Genomic DNA, 22,865 nt, shown 5'->3' on the forward strand with positions numbered 1-22,865 from the left:
TAATCACTTTTGACCCGCATGGGAGATTTGGCTGATATTTTGCAAACAAAGTTTGTTGCTGGCTCCCAAGACTGGGAAAGATTTGTTAAAATTATGAAAAAGTTAAGAAAGCAAAACACTGTTTTCAGCCTACTCCCATTCATTTCCCCGCATAGAAAAGTCTATGCACAGCAAAAACCACTGGACGGAATTGGATAAGGTACAAAACAACTTGGGCACAAAGCGTTGACTCGGATTTCAAGGACGTTTCGGGGGTTGTTCCATCCAGTAGTTAAAATATTTGCTCCCTTCTACCAAAATTATAGCTATATAGGTCTTCCACAATGCATCAGTGAAGCTTTTTCAGAGATGAAAAAACCTGCAGTATTTTATTTTTTTTTTAGATGCGAGAGATAACTGGGGTTATTTTCTAAATAACCGGGGATAGCTTATAACAAAAATTGGAAAAAATGCCATTTGGAGGAGTAAAAAGGATGAAATGTCAGGCTAGAGTTCAGGAGGAGGAAAGAGGACATCATGTGAAATTGAGTGGTGGGGACCAAGTTCAGAACTCGGAACGTTGTCTCATAACCAGGGTTATTTTACGAATAAACTGCATTATTTTAAGAACTGAGGTTATTTGTAGTACATTACTATTATCGGGGTAATGTCAACCGTGTTTATGGGAAATGTGTAATGTTACAGCTTCAGTGAGGTGGGGATAATGGGTGTGGCCAAAGACTATGGCTACGTGGTTACTAAAAGGAACTGAAAGGTGCAGTTTGGAAAGTGGATAGGGCCAAAGGCCATGGCCACTGGCCATGGCCAGAGGGCCCCAACGAAACCTAGTGACATGTCCATGGGCAGGGTCACTGGCCATGGCTAGTTGGCCCGTTTAGGAAACCTAATGGAGTTATGAGTAGCCAGAGACAAAGGCTGTGCGCGCTTACCATGGCCAAAGACCATGATGAGGGTGGACTGGAAGAGAGCTATTGGGGCACATGTAAAGGGGCCACGTCCAAAGGCTGGGGAGGCTAGTCGTCGGGCGAAGGCCATGGCTAGTGAGCAGGAAAGAAAGGTAGGGTTTAAAAGATACAGTGGGCACGGCCGAAGTCCATGCTCACTGTCCAGGGCCAAAGGCCCTGCCAAGTGAGCCCAAAAGGCTTGTAAAGTGGCATCGGCCAAAGGCTGTGGCCACCTAGTGGGTCCAAAAGAAACCTATTGGGGAACGTGTGCAGTGGACACGGCCAAAGTCCATGGCTAATGGCCTGTAAAAAAAAAGATGGTATAGCAAAACCCTTGAAATTCCCTGAAAAAAAACTTTAAGGTGCAGTTATGTTGTGCATACAACATAACCCTTGAAATTCGGCAGATGTGGGAAGTCATGACCAGCTTAACTCGGCGCGCTCCCGTTGCAAACTCCATGAGCACATATTACAAGAGAAGGGATTCAAAACGACATACAAAATGGCAATATGGTGGACATCAACAGGAGCACACTGAGTTAAGCTGGTCCTGGCTTCCCACATCCGCTGAATTTCAAGGGTTTTGTTGAGTTAAATCTGCACAACTTAACTGCACTGTAACTAAGGTTATTTCTGTGAATATAGATATATTTGTACTGTGGAATTCTCTTTCTTACTAGCACCTTTCATGCCCGACTAGGAGAGGCCCACTGGTAAAGCACACTGCCCCCAGACTGGGGCAACTAGTTTCTTGTTTTGAGCTCGTCACCCTGGGTTAGAGGGGTTAGCTGGCTTGAGGGGGTGAGGGTATTTTCCACCCATTTTCTTATGTCGCACATTGTGATTGGACAGTGTTTTGGTTTCTTGTCTTTGTGGAAAAATACATAAAAAGACGTTTTAAATATGTTTTCATACCTTGGTATTGTCCATACAACCATGGGACCTCCTTAATCCCACTCGTTTTTAATTGGTGCTTCATTTGTTTTCAAACGTTCATAAGAAAAAAAAAGTTGCAATGAGTACATTTAAAAAAATCAACCCCATAGACCCCTCTACTCGGGTCCTTAACAAACCTTGAGATTTGAAGGATGACTTCGGTCCACTTGTGTAGCCGGGTTTGAAATGGTCAAATGGCTTGAAGTGTAAGTGTTGCCTGGTTTTCAATGGGCTATAAAGCATTGACAAAATCCAGATTGTGAGCAATAAAAGTTCTAGTTTAGAATGCTCGTGGATATTGGAATTGTAAAGTGAGAATCCTCATCAGCTTTGGGTAGTATTTACAGGATTTGATGAGGTGAATAACTTGCTGCATTTGGTTAAGCTTGGCATTGAACAAGACTTTACTTGTAAACATTTGGGAGCTAGGGTGTCGGGCTATCACAAGAGGCATTGATGTTTGCAGTGTCGCAAGCATGACAATCTGTCTTGTTGCTTTTAATGTCAGGTCTATTTCTGTTTATAGATCCCTGAGTAGCAATGGGGCCTGTCTGTATTGCATCACCCTACATGAGTTTTGGTATTGGATATTGCTCTCGGTTTACAAGTGTAACGCACAAGCAGACTTTCAGGTTTCCTATATAATTCAAAGCTGAAGGGCTTGATATCCTGCAATGGCTACATGTGCAAAATGACATTTAGGCACTTAAGAGAAGAGCACAGAAAGTAGTCCTGAGGAACACAGCAGTACGAAGGGCATCTTAGTGAAAGGAAATGACTGGTCTTAACTTGTTGAGTATGTATTTAAGCGATCAGAGTTCAACCAAATGCTCAAACTCGCCATTAGGACCTTGTGATTGAATATTTCAGAAACTGCTCACACACACGTCGGACGAGGATGTTTCTCAAACAATTGTCCTATGTGACAACCATATCTTGTTACAATATAGAAGGTAGTCTTGTTTCCAATAGAGGGCAGAGATGTTTGTGTGGAAACGCTGATGCTACTTGTACAAAGCCATGCTTTTACTAACTCCAGTCATGAATCTCTGCTTCTGATATGATGTGAGACTGTGCCAGACACCAATTGGTTTGTCATAAATTGTGTGAGGGAGCATGCAAGATATGGGGATTGGGACTCCATCAGAGTAATGCACATATGTGGCCCCCTGCGTTCACCTAAGTTTGCAGTGGCATTCTAAGTTTCTGGTCCACTTGCCATTCAGGTAAATATTCCCACAAGTAATTTGTGAGGGGGCTGAAGATGGAGTACCAGAGTTACTAACGACATTTGGATTGCTTTTCTTTTTGAAAGTTATGTCACGCTTGACAGTTGATTTACTATAAATCATCTACAGTTGATGGTCCGTTGTTTTTGTTTATCATTAATGTTAAATATTTTTGATCATATCCTGCTGCTATATTAAGCTAGCTCTTAAACTGATCTTGATTGGTGGCTACCAAACAAGTTGTGGGTGTATGGGGTGTTTTTTTGACCAACCAAAGTCTGGGTGAAAAGAATCCATCTTTCGTTTGGGGCCCAAAGATCACTACTGATCTAGCCTAAACATCCAGCTTATTTGGCTCCCTTGAGGGAAGCCCATTACCAATCTGAATCATAGAGAATGGCTTCTATATTGTGTTCTCATGACACAAGAATATATATTAGTTGCAGAACATAGGTAAGTGGTTATGTTACATTAGCCCACAAAAAAAGTCAAGTTCATATTCTTTAGGTAAGTGGCTTGGTTACATTAGCCCTTGCCCAAGTTAAAGTATGCATGAATGGTTAGTATTGGTTAAACTTGTGTGATAAGGCAGCAGGGTTACATGTTGAGCTGCGATCATGCACAGGATACAGTTGTTTAGTTAAGGACACCATAGTTAATAGGATATGGCTGTTATACATTGAGCCAGTATCAGTGTGTGGTTCGGCCTTAACAGTTGTGTGGGCAGTTTTAGGCAAACAATCTAGTTTTGATTGACTTGTGGAAGGCACGATGAGAGGGTTCAACTCTGATGGCCTGAGGCAGGGAGTTCCAGTGCCTGGAGGCAATGAAAAGAAAACTCGCGCCACCGCCTCTGGCACGTTTAATTCTTGGAACAAGCAGTAGATTGGTGTATGGTGTTATTATAGGTCTTGCGGCAGGAGGCAGCATGACTCTGTGAGAGAGGTATGGAGGTGCGTTGTGATGGATGCATGTATGCGTGATGGCGAGCGTTTTGAACAAGATGCGCTGGCGGACAGGCAGCCAGTGCGCTTGTCGTCTGGCTGCTGAGATAGGTTCTCTTTTGGAGATGCCCAGAACTGCGCGCAAGGTGTTATTTTGTATAGTTCGTCATTTGTCTAGATTTTTCGTTGAGGTTCCTGTAATGAGTACATTACAATAGTCCAGCCTTGAGCCAATGAGGACTTGCGCAATTGTCAAACAGTTTGTGGTGGATAGGAATGGTCTGGTGCCGTTGAGGAGTTTGGAATAGTAGGCTGCAGAGGTGGCGATAGCGCTAACTTGTCTAGACATAGTGAGGTTAGTATCTAAGTAGACTCCCAATGTTTTGACTGAGTGGGAGACTGGGATGGTGATGTTGTCGATGGTGAATGATAGGTACTGGTCATCCAGAGTGATTTGTGAGTCAGTAGGGGCTAGCAGTAGTAACTGTCTTGTCCACGTTAAGGCAGAGCCAGTTATCAGACATCCCTGTGTTGATGGTGGCATAAATGGAGCTAAGAGTGTTGGAATCAGCCTCCTAGTTGCCGGAGAGGAATGAGACCTTGCGTATCGTCGGCATAGTTGGTGTATATAATGCTGAGCGAGTCAAGTAAGTTGAAGAGGGAGGTGGTGAGAATTATATACAGCGTGGGGGGTAGGCAGGAGCCCTGGGGAACTCCACATACGATGGTGGCTGGGGACGCGGATGTTTGGTCTAAGAAAACTCGCATGGCTCTGCCCTGTAGGAAGGAGGCTATCCAGGTGATTGCATTGGGTGAGAAGAAGTCTGAGGTTGAGAGGTGTTGACAGAGTAGTTTGTGATCCACGAGGTCAAATGCTGCCGATAGATCTAAGAGAAGTAGTAGGGCAGGTTTACCTTAGTCACTGATATCATCAATTTGATTTTTAAGGTCCAGTAGGGCCGTTTCAGTGCTGTGACCGGGACGGAAACCGGATTATCGGGCACCTAGAATATTCTTTAATTCTAAGAATTGCTGGACTTGCAGGTATGCTGCTTTGTCAAGAATCTTGAGCAGGAAAGGTACAGTGGTTATGGGTCTGTAGTTATTGGGATTGAATGGGTCCAGCAAAGTTTTTTTTGTTTTGTTTTTAGAAGGGAGCGACCCCACGTTTCTTTTAGCCTAGGGGAAACCGATCCTGAAGCAAAGGAGGCATGCAATTAACAGTATGAGCCGGTCTGCACATTCCTTGATAAGGGAGACTGGGCAGATGTACCCTTTGCACTTGGAAGGTTTAATGTTCTTCATGATTGCCGCGACTTCTGATTCATTGACGTCTCTGAATGAGAAGAGTGTTGTGTCAGGTTTTCTGGCTAGGAGTGGGTGTTTGGGCAGTATTGTAGGGAAGTGGATTGAGTTGATTTGCTCCAATTTTGTTCTGAAGGGTGTTAAGCTTGCGGAGCATGGCTGCTTGTATGTCAGCGCACCAAGCTTCATTCTTTAAGATGGCTCGGGGGCTGGGGGCAGGAGTTTCTAACGCTCTAAAAAAGGAGACTATGGGCCTCATTACGACCCTGGCGGTAAGGGGTTAACGCCAGCGTTAGCTGCGCCGACCCCTTACCGCCAATTACGAGGTCCCCTAGCGCCATGGTGCTTTTAACACCTGCTTTTAGCAGGTGTTAAAATCCATGGCGCTAAGGGACCATGGAGTTAATTACGCCACCGTAATTTACGGTGGCGTAATTAACGCCTTCCCCACTCCCATTATGCCCTATGGGGCAAAAATGGGAATGGGGAAGGGTAAATGGGGATTGGGGACTTACCGCCCCGCCAAGGTCGGAATGGGGCGGTAAGTCCGCCAACCACCATGGCGTAAACGTAGTTTACGCCATGGTGGTAAAGTCACGGCCCAGGCGGTAACTTACCGCCTGGGTCGTAATGAGGCCCTATGTCCTTACAATTGGACTTGGCATTGGCTATTCTAGTACTGAACGAGTTAGCCTTGGCAATGACGATTGCTTTTTTATTTTCATTAGACAGTTTGTTAAATTCAATTCTGTCTACGGCAAGTTGGTTGGTTTGCCATTTCGATAGGGCTGCATGCTTTTTAGCACATAGGGCTGCGAGTTCCGGAGTGAACCATGTGTTGGCGTGTTTGGTTTGTTTGGCTTTACGGGCAGTTAGGGGGGCAATGACATCCATTGCTTCAGCCAGAATGGTATTGAGGGAGAGGGTCAAGGCATTTGGATCCTTGGAGAAAGGGGGCTGTAACGCTGGGACCCTGAGGTGGGAGGCTAACCTTTGCCTGATGAGGAGGCATGCGCTTCTGGTGGAAGCAGAGGGGAGAGGTATGGCAGTAGCTTTTTGGAGCTTAGGTGTGGAGAGGGTGACGAGGATGAGGTGGTGGTCTGTCAAAAGCAGGGTAGAGTTGGCTGTTACAATCGGTGATCAGTTGTGATGGGCTTTCCAATCTAGTGTGGCCCCTGTTATGGGTTGGTTTAGAGATGGAGTGGGAGAAGCCTAGTGTTTCCAAAGCTTTCGCTAGGGTTTTAGCTGGGGGGGTGTTCGGGTCATGTAGATGGGACAGATTATCTCCCTCCTCTACTGCTTTCCGTCCATTGAAGCTCACATCATGGCCAGCAGCGAGAGAGTCTTCTACAAAGTAATTGAGCATACTGTGAGGAACTTCTTGTTTAGATGTATTTCCCTTAGTTGTGATGCTAGGTTAATTGTAATACGTTTTTAATGCTACCGTTCCTAAGCGGTGAAAGTGTATCAAGCAATTCCAGGTTTTTCTCTCTCATAGCCATACAACTCGTTTTAAAAGTTGATTGGCAGACTTATGATCTTCGGCCTGCAACACTATGGCAAAGCTATATTGCGGAACCAAACTGGGAATGGTCGGACAGCAAATTATACAGAATGTTTAAAAAGGAGCTAATAGTTAAAATAGAGCACAGGCACGAAATGTCTATATAAAGACATTTTGTGCTGGCTCCTGCCTGAATGGGAGGCTGCAAAGTCGGCAGAAGAGTGATGTGGGAAAGCTGGGAGGTCTCATCTCCTAGGGTAATGGAATTTAGGTTTAAAGGAAGCCCTGGGGTTCATTATAGGGTTGCAGTACAAAATACTCAGTCTCGCACAAGAGCAACCTTATTTTAAATATACAGCATGGTAAATCTCAAGAAAGTGAGCATTTTGGGAGTGTGGGCTTTTAAAATGCAACCTGGGTCTAAAGGTACATGTAAGGCGAAGCAACAGAACCTTTAGCAGTAATGGATTATGACTGCTTTCTCTCAGGCAGATAAATTATTGAATAGTCGGTGGACTTTAAGGAAAACTAAGACCAGTAGTGAGTTCTTGGGCATACTCCGATGCCATATATGAGAACAGATGGCCGCTTGGCTCCCATATGGCATCTGAGGATGCTCCAAAATACTGGTCTTGGTTTTCCTTGCATTCCTGTGGCTGGTGACTACTTGATCTACCCAAGAAAACGCGAAGTAATATGTGGAAAAACTAGACAATCATTGATAGATTGCATTTCTTACCTTGCTGAGCAGGCAGAATGTAATCCTTCCTGCTTAGCTAGCATAAGGAAACCTTTCACATTTTGTATTACTCAACTACTCCATCAGACTTTGGTCACGGCAGGAGAAGGGGCGACGTCTGGGGGTAGAAAAGATATATGCCTGTGACCAGAGCAGGATCAACAACCTAAGGGGTTGAAGTACCCATACACGTCTGAAGTGCACCTTCAAAGGCCAAAGGGAATGGGAGAACATCCACATCTGGAAAACGGAAATCACCAGTGAGACTCTTTGGGGACATGGTACCATCCACACACTAGAGGAAATTGCACGTTTATCCATACGCTGCCTTTATGTGGCAGTAATTGAATAACGTTTTCTAGTATTGTTACCAAGATGTTATCTTGTGGATGTAAAACCATTTTGTCTTTCGTTCTTAGCAATCCGCTCGGCTTCCAAGGAGGTATTGCAGAGTAAAAGCCTGAAACAGTTGCTGGAGGTTGTACTGGCATTTGGAAACTACATGAACAAAGGCCAACGAGGGAATGCGTATGGGTTCAAAATCTCCAGTTTAAACAAGATTGCGGACACCAAATCCAGCATAGACAAGTAAGCATGGGGTAAAGTTTTTTCAAAGAACTTGAAAATAATGCCTGTATTTTCGCATTAAATAATCACTTGCACGAACATGCCCATGTGGTTCAACCCTTTTCGCAGGATGCACCTCTTTTGAAAGAGCTTTGAATCCCAACATTGTAAGCGCTTTGCATTTACTGCTACAGGCCAGTGAATGTGGTGCATTGATAAATAGAGTAGGAATAGCCAGTGTTCCTGAAAAAATGGCTCCTGACTTAATTTCTGCACTAAGTAAGGAACTATGGTATCTGCCAGTTGGTCATATTATTTTATTTCGGTGCAAGCCTTTAAAACATGAGTAGAGTAAGAATACAATGGTAACAAGGCATTGTTTCGAAAACATAGTTTCGAATGACAAAAGTTTGGAAATAAATGCATCGAAAAAATGCTTTTTTTTTGTAGGTAAAGGTTTTTTTTTTTTACAAAGATTGGTGTTAATGGGTAAAAAAACAAACAGGGGTTGGGGGGAGGCCCCCCCCATTAAAAAAAAATGCATTTTTCCGACACATTTTTATTCGACACTTTTGGCATTCGAAACTATCACTAGGAACCGAATACACGTGCGTCCCTTGCTTTTCCACCATACTGATGGGATACCTCATCCAACGGAGACAGGACTGGAGCCTTTTTTGCACCACAATAAAACTTTCCCTTCAAATGAATGCATGCAGGGTGTGTCCGCCCGCATGCATCGCTCGCCGCTCTTTTTTACCGCTCGACGGGGCTGGATGCCTTGCACCTGCTGCAACGTGTTTTTATTTGGATACTTTCCATAATTATTTTTTCTTTTGGTGCACACTAGCCTACCTCACTGTCATACCCACATAAGCCGGTTATAATTGGTTTATTCTAAAGAAAATCGCATCGACATAATCAGTGATAAGATTGGCCCCTAAGCGCTTTACAAATATCATTAGCTTTAGGAAACAAATTTTGCATGAGGAAGCTACCAGCGACAGTTGAAAATTCCCAAAGATTAAGAGGCCCGTTGCTTAGGATCTACATGATAGTCGCAGCAAATTTTAACGCAGCCGAAAAATGCAAAGCTGAAATGTCCTCATAATGAAAATTTTGCATGCCCTTATCCCTTACAATTACACCCAAATACCTGCACTTACCTGCTTTCGGGCTCCTTGCGTCTGGCTTCTCCCTGCAGCGTCCATGCCATCTCCCAATTATGGGTGGGAACGGACGCCGCAGATTCCCATCCTTTTTTTTTTTTCTTGTCCCCAGCTTTCCATGTAATGGAAGTGGGGGACAACCCCGAACCCACAACCCCCCGCCCCCCTTGTTGGACATTTTCAAAATTCGTAATTTTTTATCAAACCAAATGTGCATGAAAAGCTCGTTCAGCTATTTTTCCCTGACATTTTCAGGAGAAACAGTTGTACATATGAACTAATAATGACTGCCTGGGTATCAAAATATATATATATCGCACTGCAGAGGGGACAAATGCCAATAACTTGGAAACCAACCCTTCTCTTTCCAATTTGTAAAAAGGGATTTAGAGAGAATCCTGTATCCGACAGGCCAATCTCCCTTTTAGAGAGACCATTTAAGATCTCTGAAAGTGCTGTGTTTGAGGAAAATAGAGCACTAGGTGGAACAAAATGTCCTCTTGGAAATTCAGCGGGGGTTTAGGCCAGGGCTGGGGACACCCGAACAGGCTCTAAATCTATACCTAATCACAACTTACTCTGTATTTACCAGATGTGAGCAGATTTACCTAGCTTTTACGGACCTCCCAACCGCATTCAACAAAGTCAAACGGTCCAAGCTGTGCGCTAAACTCATACAAGCTGTCTCAGGGATTTAGTGGCTATGTTGGAGAATATTCTTAAGGGCATGCAGGCCTGTGTCAAAGGTGGAGGGATAGGACACTACACGTATTTCCCCATAGCTACTGGATTAAAGCAGGGCAGTGTGTTTCCACCCTTGCTCTTTTTCCTATTTATAAATAACCTTCAGAAGGCTTCAACCGAATTGCGGACAGAAATCCCAAAAATCGTAGGAAAAAAGATCCCCGCTCTGGTCTACGTGGATGACACAGTGCTGATTGCACGAACTCCCAGAGTGCTTCAGTTATTACTTAATGAATTTACAAATGTTATGAAAAAACTAGACTTGGGAGGTAAATGCACCTATTAACATCTACGATGGTGACTCCTGTCAGAACGCAACTCCAATCTTGCTCGAAAGCTGCACATGAAACCTCAGAATTGGTTAAACCTAGTAATCAAAGACGTGCAGTAATTTCATCAATCACAAATCGGCAGTATTTATGAAAGGTAAATTGTCACCCGAGCAAGATTTAATTGTGTACCCATTAATGTGGTAACTTCTACCACATTAATGTGTATCAGGTAACTTCTACGTGGTTAGGCACAACTTTAAATATTTCTTGCCGCACATGTGGCAAACCTAATGAAGATGTTGTTCATATTATCCTTTTCCGCCTGGGTTATGCTGATATTATAGCTACCGCACTTCTTCCCTTAGAAATAAGGGTTGTGTACAATGACGTGTTGCTCTTTGATCTTTTGATGCTGGATAGCCCAATCACAGGTTGGACGATGTTAACCTTTCTGAAACGTGCAGTCAAGAGAAGAATGGCCAGTTTGGTCGTTTCATGAATTGCAGCTTTCTTTTTTTTTGGTACAACGTCCTTTCATCGACAGCTATTTTTTCAACTGGTTTTTAATGAAAACTCTGCACCCAAAAAAACATTGCAAAATATAGGGGTGTGGGGGGTGCGAAAAGGCATATAAATGGTTGGGGGGGGGTCAGGAATTGTTTTAAAAAAAATGCTAGATGGGGGCTTACTGGGAAAACCCCCCAAAAATAAAAAATACATTTCAAAGGGGCTTTTTCAGCAAAAACAATTCTGTTTTAAAAGAAAACTGTCCAAAAAATAGCTGTCGATGAAATGACATAGAACCCTTTTTTGGGGGTTGGCTCTGCTGAATCAGCATGTTATTTAGTGTTTGTTTTTTGTCCTGTTCTTTCCTTAGTAAGAGAGGAGATTACTACGTAATTATGCATTATTTGCACTTTAGCTTCTGCTAACTTTTTTCAACGTTCCCTTGTCGTCGTCACAAGTTGTATATCAGTGTTTTCTTCCAATCTAAACTTTTAGGACCTTTTAATCTGTTGATCTGTGTGCTTTTTCCTATGCACCTACAATGTTTTCAGACTGGAAATATTTATTTTAAAAAAAGTCATGAATGCTTTGATAATGCATTGGTGACTGAAGGGTGTATTTGTGTAATATGAAATCTTTTATTGCTATCTTTGCAGAAATACAGATTGATTTTCAGCAAATAAATGCATTAATAAAAATAAAAAAAGATGGATTTTAATTTCAGTTACAGCAGGAATTTCCCCTTGGACGTGCCTGAGGGGTTTGGGTCCTTCCCACCAGTGGGGTTTCTGTTTGGCCTCCGCAGCTTTCAGATCCCAGGCATTGAGCCACCACCTGTGTCGGTAACAAGACCTCTTCTGAGACTCTCCTCCGCACTGGATCAATGACTTTGTGGCTGCTTGAAAGGTCAAGGTCACATCTTTGCGCACCGCTCGGGTAACTTCTATTTGTTTTCAGGCACCCCACCCTGGCACTGAGGCTGTTTTGGGCAGGAGATCTAAAATTCACATGATTAATCCCGAGGCTGTAAAGGCTACTACCGACCCATGGGTAGAGAGCTCTATGAGAACTAAAGTTATCAGGGTTACTCCTGACACTGTAAGGGCTACCACTGGCCCCAGAGCTAAAGTTACTAGGGTAACTCCCAAGGCCGTAAAAGGCTACTACCGACCCATGGGTTGAGGGCTCTATGAGGTCTTTTAACTGCCAGCTGAGGGCTCTTCAGGCCTTATTGGAAAAGCTACTGACCTGTAGATCAAGGACTCTTCAGGGTCTGGTACCAGGCAGGTGCTTGACAGAGAGTTACCTGCAGTGAAACAGGGGGTACTGCGGTTACTTCGGGACATTAATCAGAGGCTCCAGAAGCACCTATCACTGGGCTTGAGTCCGAGGGTCATCCGATTTTTACCTCGCGGGCACCACGTTGGTAGACAGTAGCTTTTGTGTCACTACCAAGGCAGGCCACAAAGATGGGGAAGTGCTATAACCAATATGCAAGCTCCAAAGTGGCAAACCTGAAGAACATGGTGCACTCTGGGTGGGAAAAATGTGCGCTGGCCAAGGGACATGCATCGCCAATTGTCTTACCGCCAACGGTGTCACGCAAATCTTTTGTACCACGGACCGCATTTAATCCAGCACAGCATGGCTTATTCAGCCTACCCTGCTGTGCACCTTCATCCTCGTGGGTTTATCAGCCACTGCAACCGCTTTGGGTCCCTACAGCACCACTGAATAGGATGCTTGCACCGTCCTCCTATACCCCCCCACGGTGACCCATACAACCTTGTCTTCTGTGATAGCCGCAGAATAGAACAGGTTTTTGATAAGATCTAGAATTTCCTTTAGACAATATATACCAATAGTCTGAACACATCCAGCCAACTCTAACTCCACAGTGGAATGGTAAAGCAATAAGACGACATTGAAGGAGAAGGCAAAGGCCTCGAGGTGGTGTGTTGGCTAATACCCATAGATGAAACCTTACCACCTAGTGGTAGTGGCACAGTGAAACTGGTTTCTTGGAACATGGCTGGGGTAGAGAAGCATCTGACGGACCTCAAATGGTTCTGTTTTATTCAGAGCCACAGATTGATTTGCATCCAAGGCCTGGGCTTTAGAGCAGGTACACCTTCAGGGTTATCAAACCTTATGTACTACGGCGCAGAAGGGGCCAAGAGGGAGAACAAGTGGGGGACCTCTAACTTGGATAGATGCTGACCTAGATTGGAAAGTTCTGTGACACAGAATCCCTACAACACCTTCTAATCCATACTACCTTGGGCTACAGCATTACTGCCTTACTTGTTAGGTTCCACTGGGAAGATCTTTGCCAAGATTCTGCTTGGACACTTGCACGAATGGGTTATTTTTCTAGATATAATCCGTCACCTGCAAGCAGGTTTTTAGGCTGGGAAAAGCACCATAGACCAGGCTTTTAGACTTCTTTTGGTCTTGCAAAAATATGTAATCTTGAATAAAGCCAAAATCTATGCTTTATTCATTGACCTGAAGTCTGCCTTTGATGGTTTCGCAAAGGCCCTATTGTCGCTGGTATTGAGAGATAGACAAACCCCAGAACTTTTGTCCAGTCGCTATACTGCATTAATCGTGCAGGTGTGCGTTGGGGACTGGCATGGGAATTTTCTGGCTAGTGTAATCTTGAGAGCTGCTTTAGACAAGGATGTTTCCTAGCCCCCCCCCTGCTTTTCTGTAACTACATTAACAAAGTAATTGGGGACCTTCTAGTACAGTGCATGGACCTCCCAAAACTGGACATGGATAGGACACCGTCCCTATTCTTCACAGATGATGCAGTCCTCCTGGCTTTGACTCCAACGGCTCTTGGGAAGACCTTGGACTCCTTTTGCAGGAAATGCAGAAATCTTGGTCTGGAGCTGAATGCCAGTAAAACCAAGACGATGGTCTTCTGACCCTTACATAGCAAGGTCCAACCTTTGGATGTAAAAGAGGGCAATAGTCTGGAGCATGTTGCATCGCATGATTGCTTGATCTTGAGGTTTGCAGAGAACTGCCTCTGGTCTTCCCATTTTGCAAAAGCTTGTACCGTCCTAGAACGCAAGGCTGTGGGAATGTTTGCCCTAAGACATGGGTATGCTGCAGTACTCCCAGTGATCAAGGTGTACAATTTCCAGGCCATACCCTCTGCACTATATGAAGCAGATCTCTGGGGGTGCTCTAACGCTGAAGAGCTAACCATCATTGAAAACACCTTTTTTTAAAGTTATTTTTATTGCCCGCGAAGTACCCCCAATGCTTTGATTCAGTTGGAGACTGACGCCAGGCCAATAATCGAAGAGCTAAAACTCAACCCTGTGCTGTATTGGGCTTGTATATGGGGTACACCAGGGCTAGCGAGATATAGGGAAGCTTTGAAGCACGTCCTGTCTCTGGAGGCAGGAAGATAAATCTGATGGCTTAACCACATCGAGGTGCCAGATCAACAAGGGTCTAAGCATTTACTGGGAAAATCCACATGACATGTGTTTAGAATCAAAGGCTATCATCAGGTAGGCGGCCAGAGACTGAGCACGGTATAGGATGGAGACAGTCTGCCTCCAGCTCTCTACAGGGAATCAATATCTGGAATTTAAACAGGAATGTGGCTGATATTTTTGTCCCGTCGTTTGCACGAGAACTTAGGTTTAATACTCTGTGCGTGGCCAAGTTCATGTGTACTTGGAATACCATTGGAACCAGTCCATGTCCAGCATGTAAATCAGGAGAGGAATCTTTAGCCCATTTATGCTTCTTTGTGGCTGCTATAAGGATTTGAGATCCAGTTCTTTGAAGCCGCCATTTAAACTTTTTAATGTTCGCAGGATAGGTCAGGCTCTGAGTTTGTGTAAATCGACGCAGAACTTAAACATTGTCTACTTTGTTGCAAGGTATCTGCATCGGGCCTGGCTCAGAAGGAACCGCTTGCTGAAAGGGGCGGCACAATGTTGAATTGGCATTGGGTTGGGCCTTCTGGGAAATGGGCCTGCCACTGTATGAATTTGTCTATGAATTGCACTGTATGCACATTATATATTTGTTACCTTCGGGATACCAGTTTGTCTCAATTTTACAAACCTTGTTTAAGTTTTAGCCATATGCTGTGATGATTTTATCAAACCTTGGCTCTAGTAGCCAAATGTCATGGTTTTAACCTATTTTCATATTTTGTTGTGTGATTTGATTGTTGCCTAATTATTTTATATTGAATAAAGGCATATGAACTGAACTGGTAAGTTCCAAACTATCGCGAGATCAGGGACAATGGTGGAATATTTCAAGGGGTGGATAAGGGAGCTCATGCCTCAACCAATAGCGCCTCCGGCTCCTTCCCTGCCAACAGCAAAGCTTCTGCCACTGCCGCCTCTGTCACCTTTAAGTTCATAGGTCCACATGGAGCCTGATCTCGCCTCAACATCTCGCAGTGATACCACCTCAGCCTGCACCAACATTCGAGGCGCCAAAGGCTGTGGTTCTCCTCGCAGAGAATCAAAGGAGGGAACTCTGGCCATTACAGACATTGTTGTTCTGGACACGAGTTCTAATATCGACTTGGTTGAAGAGGTCTCACTCTGTCAAGGCCTTCCATGAAAAAAGGATATGCTTGGCCGTCTTCCTGGGCGTGCCGCAGCCGGCTGATCCCCAGGCAAGGAAGGTTGTGCTGACAGATGTTTTAGACTTCCGCTCCTCAAGCAGATCAGGTTGGCCGTTACAGAAAGACTTCCTCACTGAGGCATTGAAGTTGTGAGAGAAGCACCCCCCCCCACCCCATCCCACCCCCCCAGAAGCGAGGAAGCTGAGCTCCTTAAGACCTATGGGAAGAAGGTGTATTCTGTTTCTCCTCACCTGAGACCACCCAAAGGCTGATGCCCCGCGAACAGCAGGTAATCAAAAAGCCGCAAACTGCACACTCATACTGCGAGTGCCCTGCCCAGTTTTTGTATTCAGAACATGTGAGGCTGAAACAGCTGGGCCCTATTTCTCTTCCACAGTGGCATCACATCCTGCTTCAAGAACAAGGGCAAAATCCATTCATGCCCTCAATTGCTTAGCCTAGCAGTCTGGTTTCTGAGGGCTTGACTCTTGATCATTGTCTCTCCACAGAGAACATGAAAAATCATTTAGGCAGCCAGGAAACAGCGGTCATTGGGCTTTGGAAAAAGGTATCAAACCCCCCCCGATCCTCCTCCAGTGGCTTCATTGACATGCTGTTCTTCTCGCACCTCTTGCCATCAGGCATCCCCATTGACCCCTGTCACACTGATTTGGCTGCCATTGCAGCCTACCGGTTCTTGAGCGAGTCATCCTTCTCCACAATAAAGTCAATGGTACGCAGACATCTGTAGGGCCTTTCAGCTGATGCATCCCACAGAACTCAGGGTCCTCTCCTGGATGGTCGCCCCCACTTCCACTGGAAGAGTTAGCGAGATACAAGCCTTCTTGACCTTGCAACATCATAGTCTTTCATAGGGACAAGGTTGTGCTGCACACGCACCTGGCCTTCCTATCAAAGGTAGTTCGCTCCATCCATATTAAGCTAGGCGGTGGTCCTGTTGACATGCTTTCCTGAACCTCAGTCCTCTGCGGACACTTCTCACCATTACAGGACCAAACAAATCAAAAAGATCTGATGCTCCATCGCCTTCGGGGGACACAACCCAGGCAGCCAAGCATGGAAAGCCATTATCGCTCAGAGGTTTGGCTCTATTAACTACTGTCATTCCCGTCTCAGAATATGACTGCCCCTAACTGTATACATGCACACACAGTGAGGGCAAAGGCCAATAGGGTACCATTTGGTACTCCCATCCTGTGCAGGACTGCTGCATGGTCCACGCCATCGGCATTTTGAAAACACTATTGCTTGGGTACCAGTTCCTGGGCTGACGCCGGATTGGTCAGGCAGTCTTGAGAAACTTGTTTGCTCCTAGTTGTACTGCCTCCACCCATGAGTTTGTCTTGCTACGAAATCTCCCATCAGTATGAGGGGAAAGTGGACGGGACGTAGGAGGAAGAAACAGTTGCTCACTGTAGTGACTACTGTGCTCCTCGTACATAGTCCCCATTCCTCCATACTGCCCTCACTCCTTCCACCCGCTAAATCGGTTCAATTAGGCTTTGTATCAGGTGAGCAAGTATAAAAGGACTGGCAAGCGAGGCATATTACCCTTCATTCAGTTAATATGGAAAAACAGTGTTAATTACTACTTCTATTATCTAATATAAAACCATTAACTGTAGTCTGTCATTTTGAAGAAACAGATTTCCTATGCAGTAGTCACCAATAGTAAATGTATTATGAGACTGCAAAGTATGGATGCATGCCTACAAAGTGCATTTGCATGCCTGAAGCACTTGATGTGTACAGCGGATGAAAAAGTAATTAAACATAGGCTTCAACCAAAGCTTTCAGGGGTGTAGACAAATTAATACTAGAGTAATTGTTTCTGGCTTGTTAACACAATATCCACATTGGTGGGACTCAAAAGAGCCAGGTCTTGATCCAAGCTGCTAGCAGCAATATTTAAAATATGACATGGGCATATACAATTGGTTCTTTATAAAGTAGATGGGACTCTAGAATGGCATATCTAATGCTCCAAATAGGCCTGGAAGACATTGCTGCAAGCACTGTGGCAGTTTTGTGTTCCAGCACAATTCCAATAGGCACATTTTGCTGATGGAAATGTATCTTTCTTTCAATTGTAGAGCATTTCTTAGATATTTCTTCGTCCAATTGCCGAGGGCAATCTTTTAAAAATGTTCAAAAAAATTGAGTTTTCTAGCCCTTTGCACGGCATTGAGCTCTCAAGCCATTTTTTTACTGTTTGAGCAATGGCAAAGACAAGGTACCAATTCAGCGTGGATGTCTAAATTGCGGTTCAAATCCTAGACACTATCTTCCTATAATGGCAAGGGAGATGCACTTGGCAGTAGCTGTGGCGTTTGTGTCAAGTATGTTCACATTAACTACTTAAGTGCAGGTACGAAAACCAGAAGCTTTTTGCCATAAAGAACAGGGCTTTCGCATCTGCTCTGTAAACCTATAGTTAGTTCTGTTGTCCGCCCTGGAGCCTTTTAGAAAACGTAACTAGTCCATCCATTGTGTCTTAGGAGCAGTTTACGTTTGGTCTACCTGATCAGTCCATTTCCCTTTACCGGAGTTACAAAATCTCAGATAATCGTTTATTCAAACTTTTTCAATACAATAGAGTACATGGAAAATATTACGTTTGAAACAGTTATGGGGTGGAATACTTGTTATTTGGCGGGTAAATTTAGTTCTGGTCAAAACCTTGCCGTTGCCTCACTCATTAAATGGACTTCGCAGAAGCTGCCACTCCATCGCAGCATAATCGGCAAACAACGAAGTAGCAACATTTTCTCTATCTTGGGGTAATGCTTGTTCTCTGGGATTTTGAACTAATGTGTCACAATTGATGAATGTCAATTTCAAGAGAATGACTTTGAGACATGCCATGGCGTGAACCCATACAAACCCGGCCCTTTGACACTAGCATTATTTCTTATGTCGTGTAAACAGTAGGAATGAATTTCTTCATTGTGACATCTAGTAAGCCGCAGTTAGCATTGACGGCTAACACAGCCAACTGAACGAGAAAAATGCGAGTTGCTAAAATCCTCTCTCCTGCAGCAGCGCAGCAGTATGTGCATTACTGTTGGTAAACCACTGTACAGAAGTAGGAAACTTAAAATGGTGGAAAACAACACTGGAAAATAAGCTTTGAGCATCTTTAAAACAAAAGTACATAAAGTTGCGTGTGAAGTGTGGCCACTGCGCAGTACTGAAACGATGGAAGGACTGATTTCTGCTCCCGTGGCCCTATCGCCAGAACTAAAATCTAAAATGTCGGTTGGTAGCAATACTGTATTTTGAATGATGTACCAAGAGGTATAATCTAGCAGCCTGAAATGCAGTGGGAATGCCATGCCACTGGCAGTAATTAGGTTAAATTCTGGTTTCGGTACCACCACAATGCAGAAGCAGGAATTTACCACTGTTATTTTACATAATGTTGTCCCAGCACTTCCACAAAACAATATATTAAAGTGTGGTTGGAACAATACATGTATTATTTAGTAGTGTTTGTAGGGTTGTCACACTGCAACTTCGGCATCTTATGTCTTTAAAATTAGCGGGTTTCGTGATAAAGCTATTTTATAGCTTTATTTCAAGAATGGTAGAGTCTCAAGGGCTATGATTTCAAGCGTGTTACTGTTCTGTTTGATTTGTACAAGCGTACTGCATTAGATTCACTGATGTTCTGCCTAACTGCTAATCTCATATAGGCAACAATTTGTCTGCGGCTTGCTTTGATTTCCAAAGTAATGGTGTAACTGATGCTCTTTTGCAAGTCACTGATCTATAATGCACAAGTTATCGTGCATGGTGAGTCACAGTTCACTTAAAGAGTAATAATCCAACTGAAGCTTGGTCTCTTTTCTTCCAGGAATATCACACTGTTGCACTTTCTCATAACAATTCTTGAAAAGAAGTATCCCAAAGTTGTAAATCTGCATGAAGAGCTTGCCAGCATTCCACAAGCAGCAAAAGTAAAGTAAGTTTGAAGCCTGAACTGTATAAGTAGCAAAACGTTTGAGGAGTTCATGTTTTTATTGAGAACCTGAAGTGGACAATATTTGATGGTGCAAGTAATTCCCTTGAAACATGGAATGCAATAAGGTTTCGGAGGAAGTGTCCATTGTTATTCACACAAACCAGCAGTTTCAAAATGGTTATTAATGCAAGTGTCTGACATTTGTAGCTGTTAATTGTAGAAGGCAATGGCAAAATTAGGATAAAAGACCGACGATTTCTCGACATTTCCAAACATATGCCCAGTTTCAGGCCCACGGTAGGCTATCCAGAAGAACTGGCCAATGGTTTGATCAGTGTTGACTGTGCTTGGCTCTCTGTGCTGCACAAGAGTGATCTGCTCTCAGTGCAGTATATAGAATCAGAACCCTAATTGGAGTCCTAGAACAGGAATTGTTCCGCCCTAATGGAAGACTGAAGTAGACCATTGCAACTAGGAATGATCATTTAATCACGGAGCTCATGCCAAGAGCAAAGCTTAACTCGCTCAAATCAGTAATTTATGGTCCGAGTTGGTACTCATTGCAATGCCCACGGGCAATACCCTACTCACTCTGGGTCCTGCTGTACCACCCAAGGATTGGTCACTTTTGCTTGTTACTCAACCTATGTTAGGTTTAAAACCAGGACATATGCGTAGCCCGTAAATCATTGTGGCATAGAATTACGATTTGGAGCATGGCGTGGGTAGATGCCGAACCATTCTGAGAATGTTTGTTTTACTATGTTTACAAATGTGAATAATAAGCACAAGAAAGACAGGGGGGTTCACGTGAATCAAACCATTGAATAAATCAACCGAATGAAATGCTCATTGTATAGGCGCTGGATGAGTGGATAGACCAGTTCAAGGCGAATAAACATTTTTTTTCAATTGATCCTTAATAAACACATATTTAATTACATTACACATAAGATGATTTGAAAACATATTGCACCAGAGGACAGCTTGAATCTCTAATGAATGCCCAATCTATATTCAAAGTCAAAATTACATAACCAGAGTAAGGCAAAGAAGAGAGAAAAAAGAAAAAATATTAAAATGAAAAATAAGTAAAGAAAAGTAAACAGAAAATCATATATATGTATATGGCGGGCACCATCCCACACAGGTCAAGACAATCAATCTTTCCTGTAGGATAGACTACTATGGTCAGATTGGAGACAAGTTTTGCATCCGTTTTGGTATATACTGATGCATCCTTATTTGTCTTTGTATAATAAAATTGATTTGTTTGGAGACAACCTATTTATCCTACAGGAAACAGATCTTTTTCTGATGAAACTAGGTATAGTAAGTGAGATGGCGGAAGTTGAGCGTAGGGTTCACAGGTTTGGGTTCTTGGAAATGTGGTGCGTGAGATATGGGTGTGTTGTAGAGGCAGCAGTGAGTAGTGGAGAGCAATTTAAAATCAATGCTTGCTTTGATGGGAAGCCAGTGGGCTTTGCGTCTGATTTGGGAGATGTGCTCTGAGCGTTAGGCCCCAAACTGCTCTGAGGGTGTTATTCTTTGTGAGTTGTAGTTTGTTGAGATTCTTGTTGGAGGTCCCTGTTAGGATGGCATTGCAGTAGTCAAGTTTGCTGCCGACGGTTGCTCTAGCAAGATTGAGGCAGTAACTAGGTTGAGTTCGGCATCTAGGTAGACTTCTAGTGTTTTCACATGGGGGTGAGACAGGGACATGTTTCTGTCGATGAAGGAGGAGGCAGAATCAACATGTTTGAGGTGGTGGGGGGTAGCCGACAATGAGTAGCTTGGTTTTATCATCATTGAGGCAGAGGTGGTGGTTAGCCGTCCAGGCCTGTATGATGCTGTAACTGTGATTAATGTTTGCGCAGTCGAGTTCATAGGTGCCAGAGAGTTTCAATAGAATCTGAGTGTCAGCAAAATTTGTGTAAGGGATATTGAGGTTGTCAAGGCGATCAAAGAGGTCCTTGGTGTACATGTTATAGAACGTGGTGGAGATGCAGGATCCCTGTGGGACACCATAGGGTACTGGAATGGGGGTCTGCTGCTTCCGTGCCAGCGAAGACCCTAGAGGTTTGGTCGCTCAGGAAGGATTTGACCCATTTGGCTGCTTCCTGGGAGAAGTTGAAGGAGGTGATGAGGCGTGGCAGAGGATATCGTGGTATACGGGATCGAAAGCCACCGTGAAAATGAAGAATGGCGATGTCTCCCTTGTTGCAAATGTGGTCAAGTTGTATCTTGAGATCAAGGAGGGCGGATTCCGTGCTTGGGTGTAGGTCTAAAGCTGGATTTGCATAGACCGAGTAGAGAGTGGGTTTCGAGGTAGAATTGGAGTTGTAGGTAGGCAGTGCGGCCGAGGATTTTCAAGAGGAATGGGACTGTAGTGATGGGGTGGTAGTTGGTGGGGAGAGTGGGATCAAGGGAGACTTTTTTTCAGTAGTGGTTTGACCCAGGCTTCGCCTCCATCAGCAGCCCCCAAAATATCGTCCCAAACTGAGAGCAGCACAGTCTCAGTCGCATGCCAGGTCTGAAACCTGTCTGAAAAGTATCAAGAATATTGTGTTCCTCAATTAAAGTTCTGCAACTGTCGAGTACATTTTTCCTGAATCTTACCGAGCCACAAAAGGCCTGCAATAGGCTAATAGGTGGCCAATATTTCATGGTCCAGAGTAGATTTCTTGAAAAAAGGCCCGAGGTGTGCTTTATTTATTTATTTTTAACTCTGTTGGGACAGAACCTTGGGCAAGAGATGAATTAATAAAAACAAAAAAAATTAAAAGGAACACTGAGAGCAGCAGCATTCTGTTTAGCCAAAGTGGCAGGAATAGAATCATATGTTAAGTTTGGTGGTTTCAGGGTTTTAAGCCATTCCTCAACAAAAGCTGAATCAACCGGAGAAAATGAAAAAAGTACCAATTGATGGATCAGGCACAGATAATGTGTCGCACACAGACGGTGCCGGTCAATTGGCAAGCCCAATGTTGTTCTGAATAGTCAATTGTGTTAATGAAAAAAACATTAAAATGATTGGCATGCTAAAGAGAGGGGGAAAGCAGAGAGGCAAATCCTTTAGGGTGAAACAAAATTCCTAATAGCTGAAAACCAGACTTTAGGTATGTTTTCTGAAGAATCGATCTGTTGTTGCAAACTGAGCTTAAGCCAGGATTCATCTTTATTGTTTAACCATTGCTTTTCCCTCCCCCTCGCAATTGATAGTTATACCAAGGATTAGTCCCATCAATGAGCTTATGAGATTTGAAAGATGCCATAGTGTCATCGGTTTTTTGGGGTCCAGATATAATACTATCATATGTGGTCACACAGTCAGACTTGGAATCAAGTGAGGTCTGTCCATTCAGCAGCAGCAGCACACCTGAAATACGATCCAAATCTTTCCTTCAAGGA

At 43.9% G+C, this 22,865-nt stretch overlaps 1 protein-coding gene across 4 annotated transcripts in view; it reads left to right on the forward strand.

Moving 5' to 3' along the window:
* Positions 1–22,865, forward strand: part of DAAM1 (dishevelled associated activator of morphogenesis 1) — an 896,952-nt gene that overhangs the window by 798,304 nt on the left and 75,783 nt on the right. For all 4 annotated transcript variants that reach the window (XM_069638889.1, XM_069638892.1, XM_069638891.1 and 1 more), the window contains 2 exons: positions 8,021–8,189; positions 19,350–19,457. In XM_069638889.1, the coding sequence (XP_069494990.1) occupies positions 8,021–8,189; positions 19,350–19,457 (277 nt within the window). The remainder of the gene's footprint in view (positions 1–8,020; positions 8,190–19,349; positions 19,458–22,865) is intronic.

The sequence above is a fragment of the Ambystoma mexicanum genome, chromosome 14, assembly GCF_040938575.1.
Source record: "Ambystoma mexicanum isolate Mex_15411 chromosome 14, UKY_AmexF1_1, whole genome shotgun sequence".
Classification (NCBI taxonomy): Eukaryota; Metazoa; Chordata; class Amphibia; order Caudata; family Ambystomatidae; genus Ambystoma; species Ambystoma mexicanum.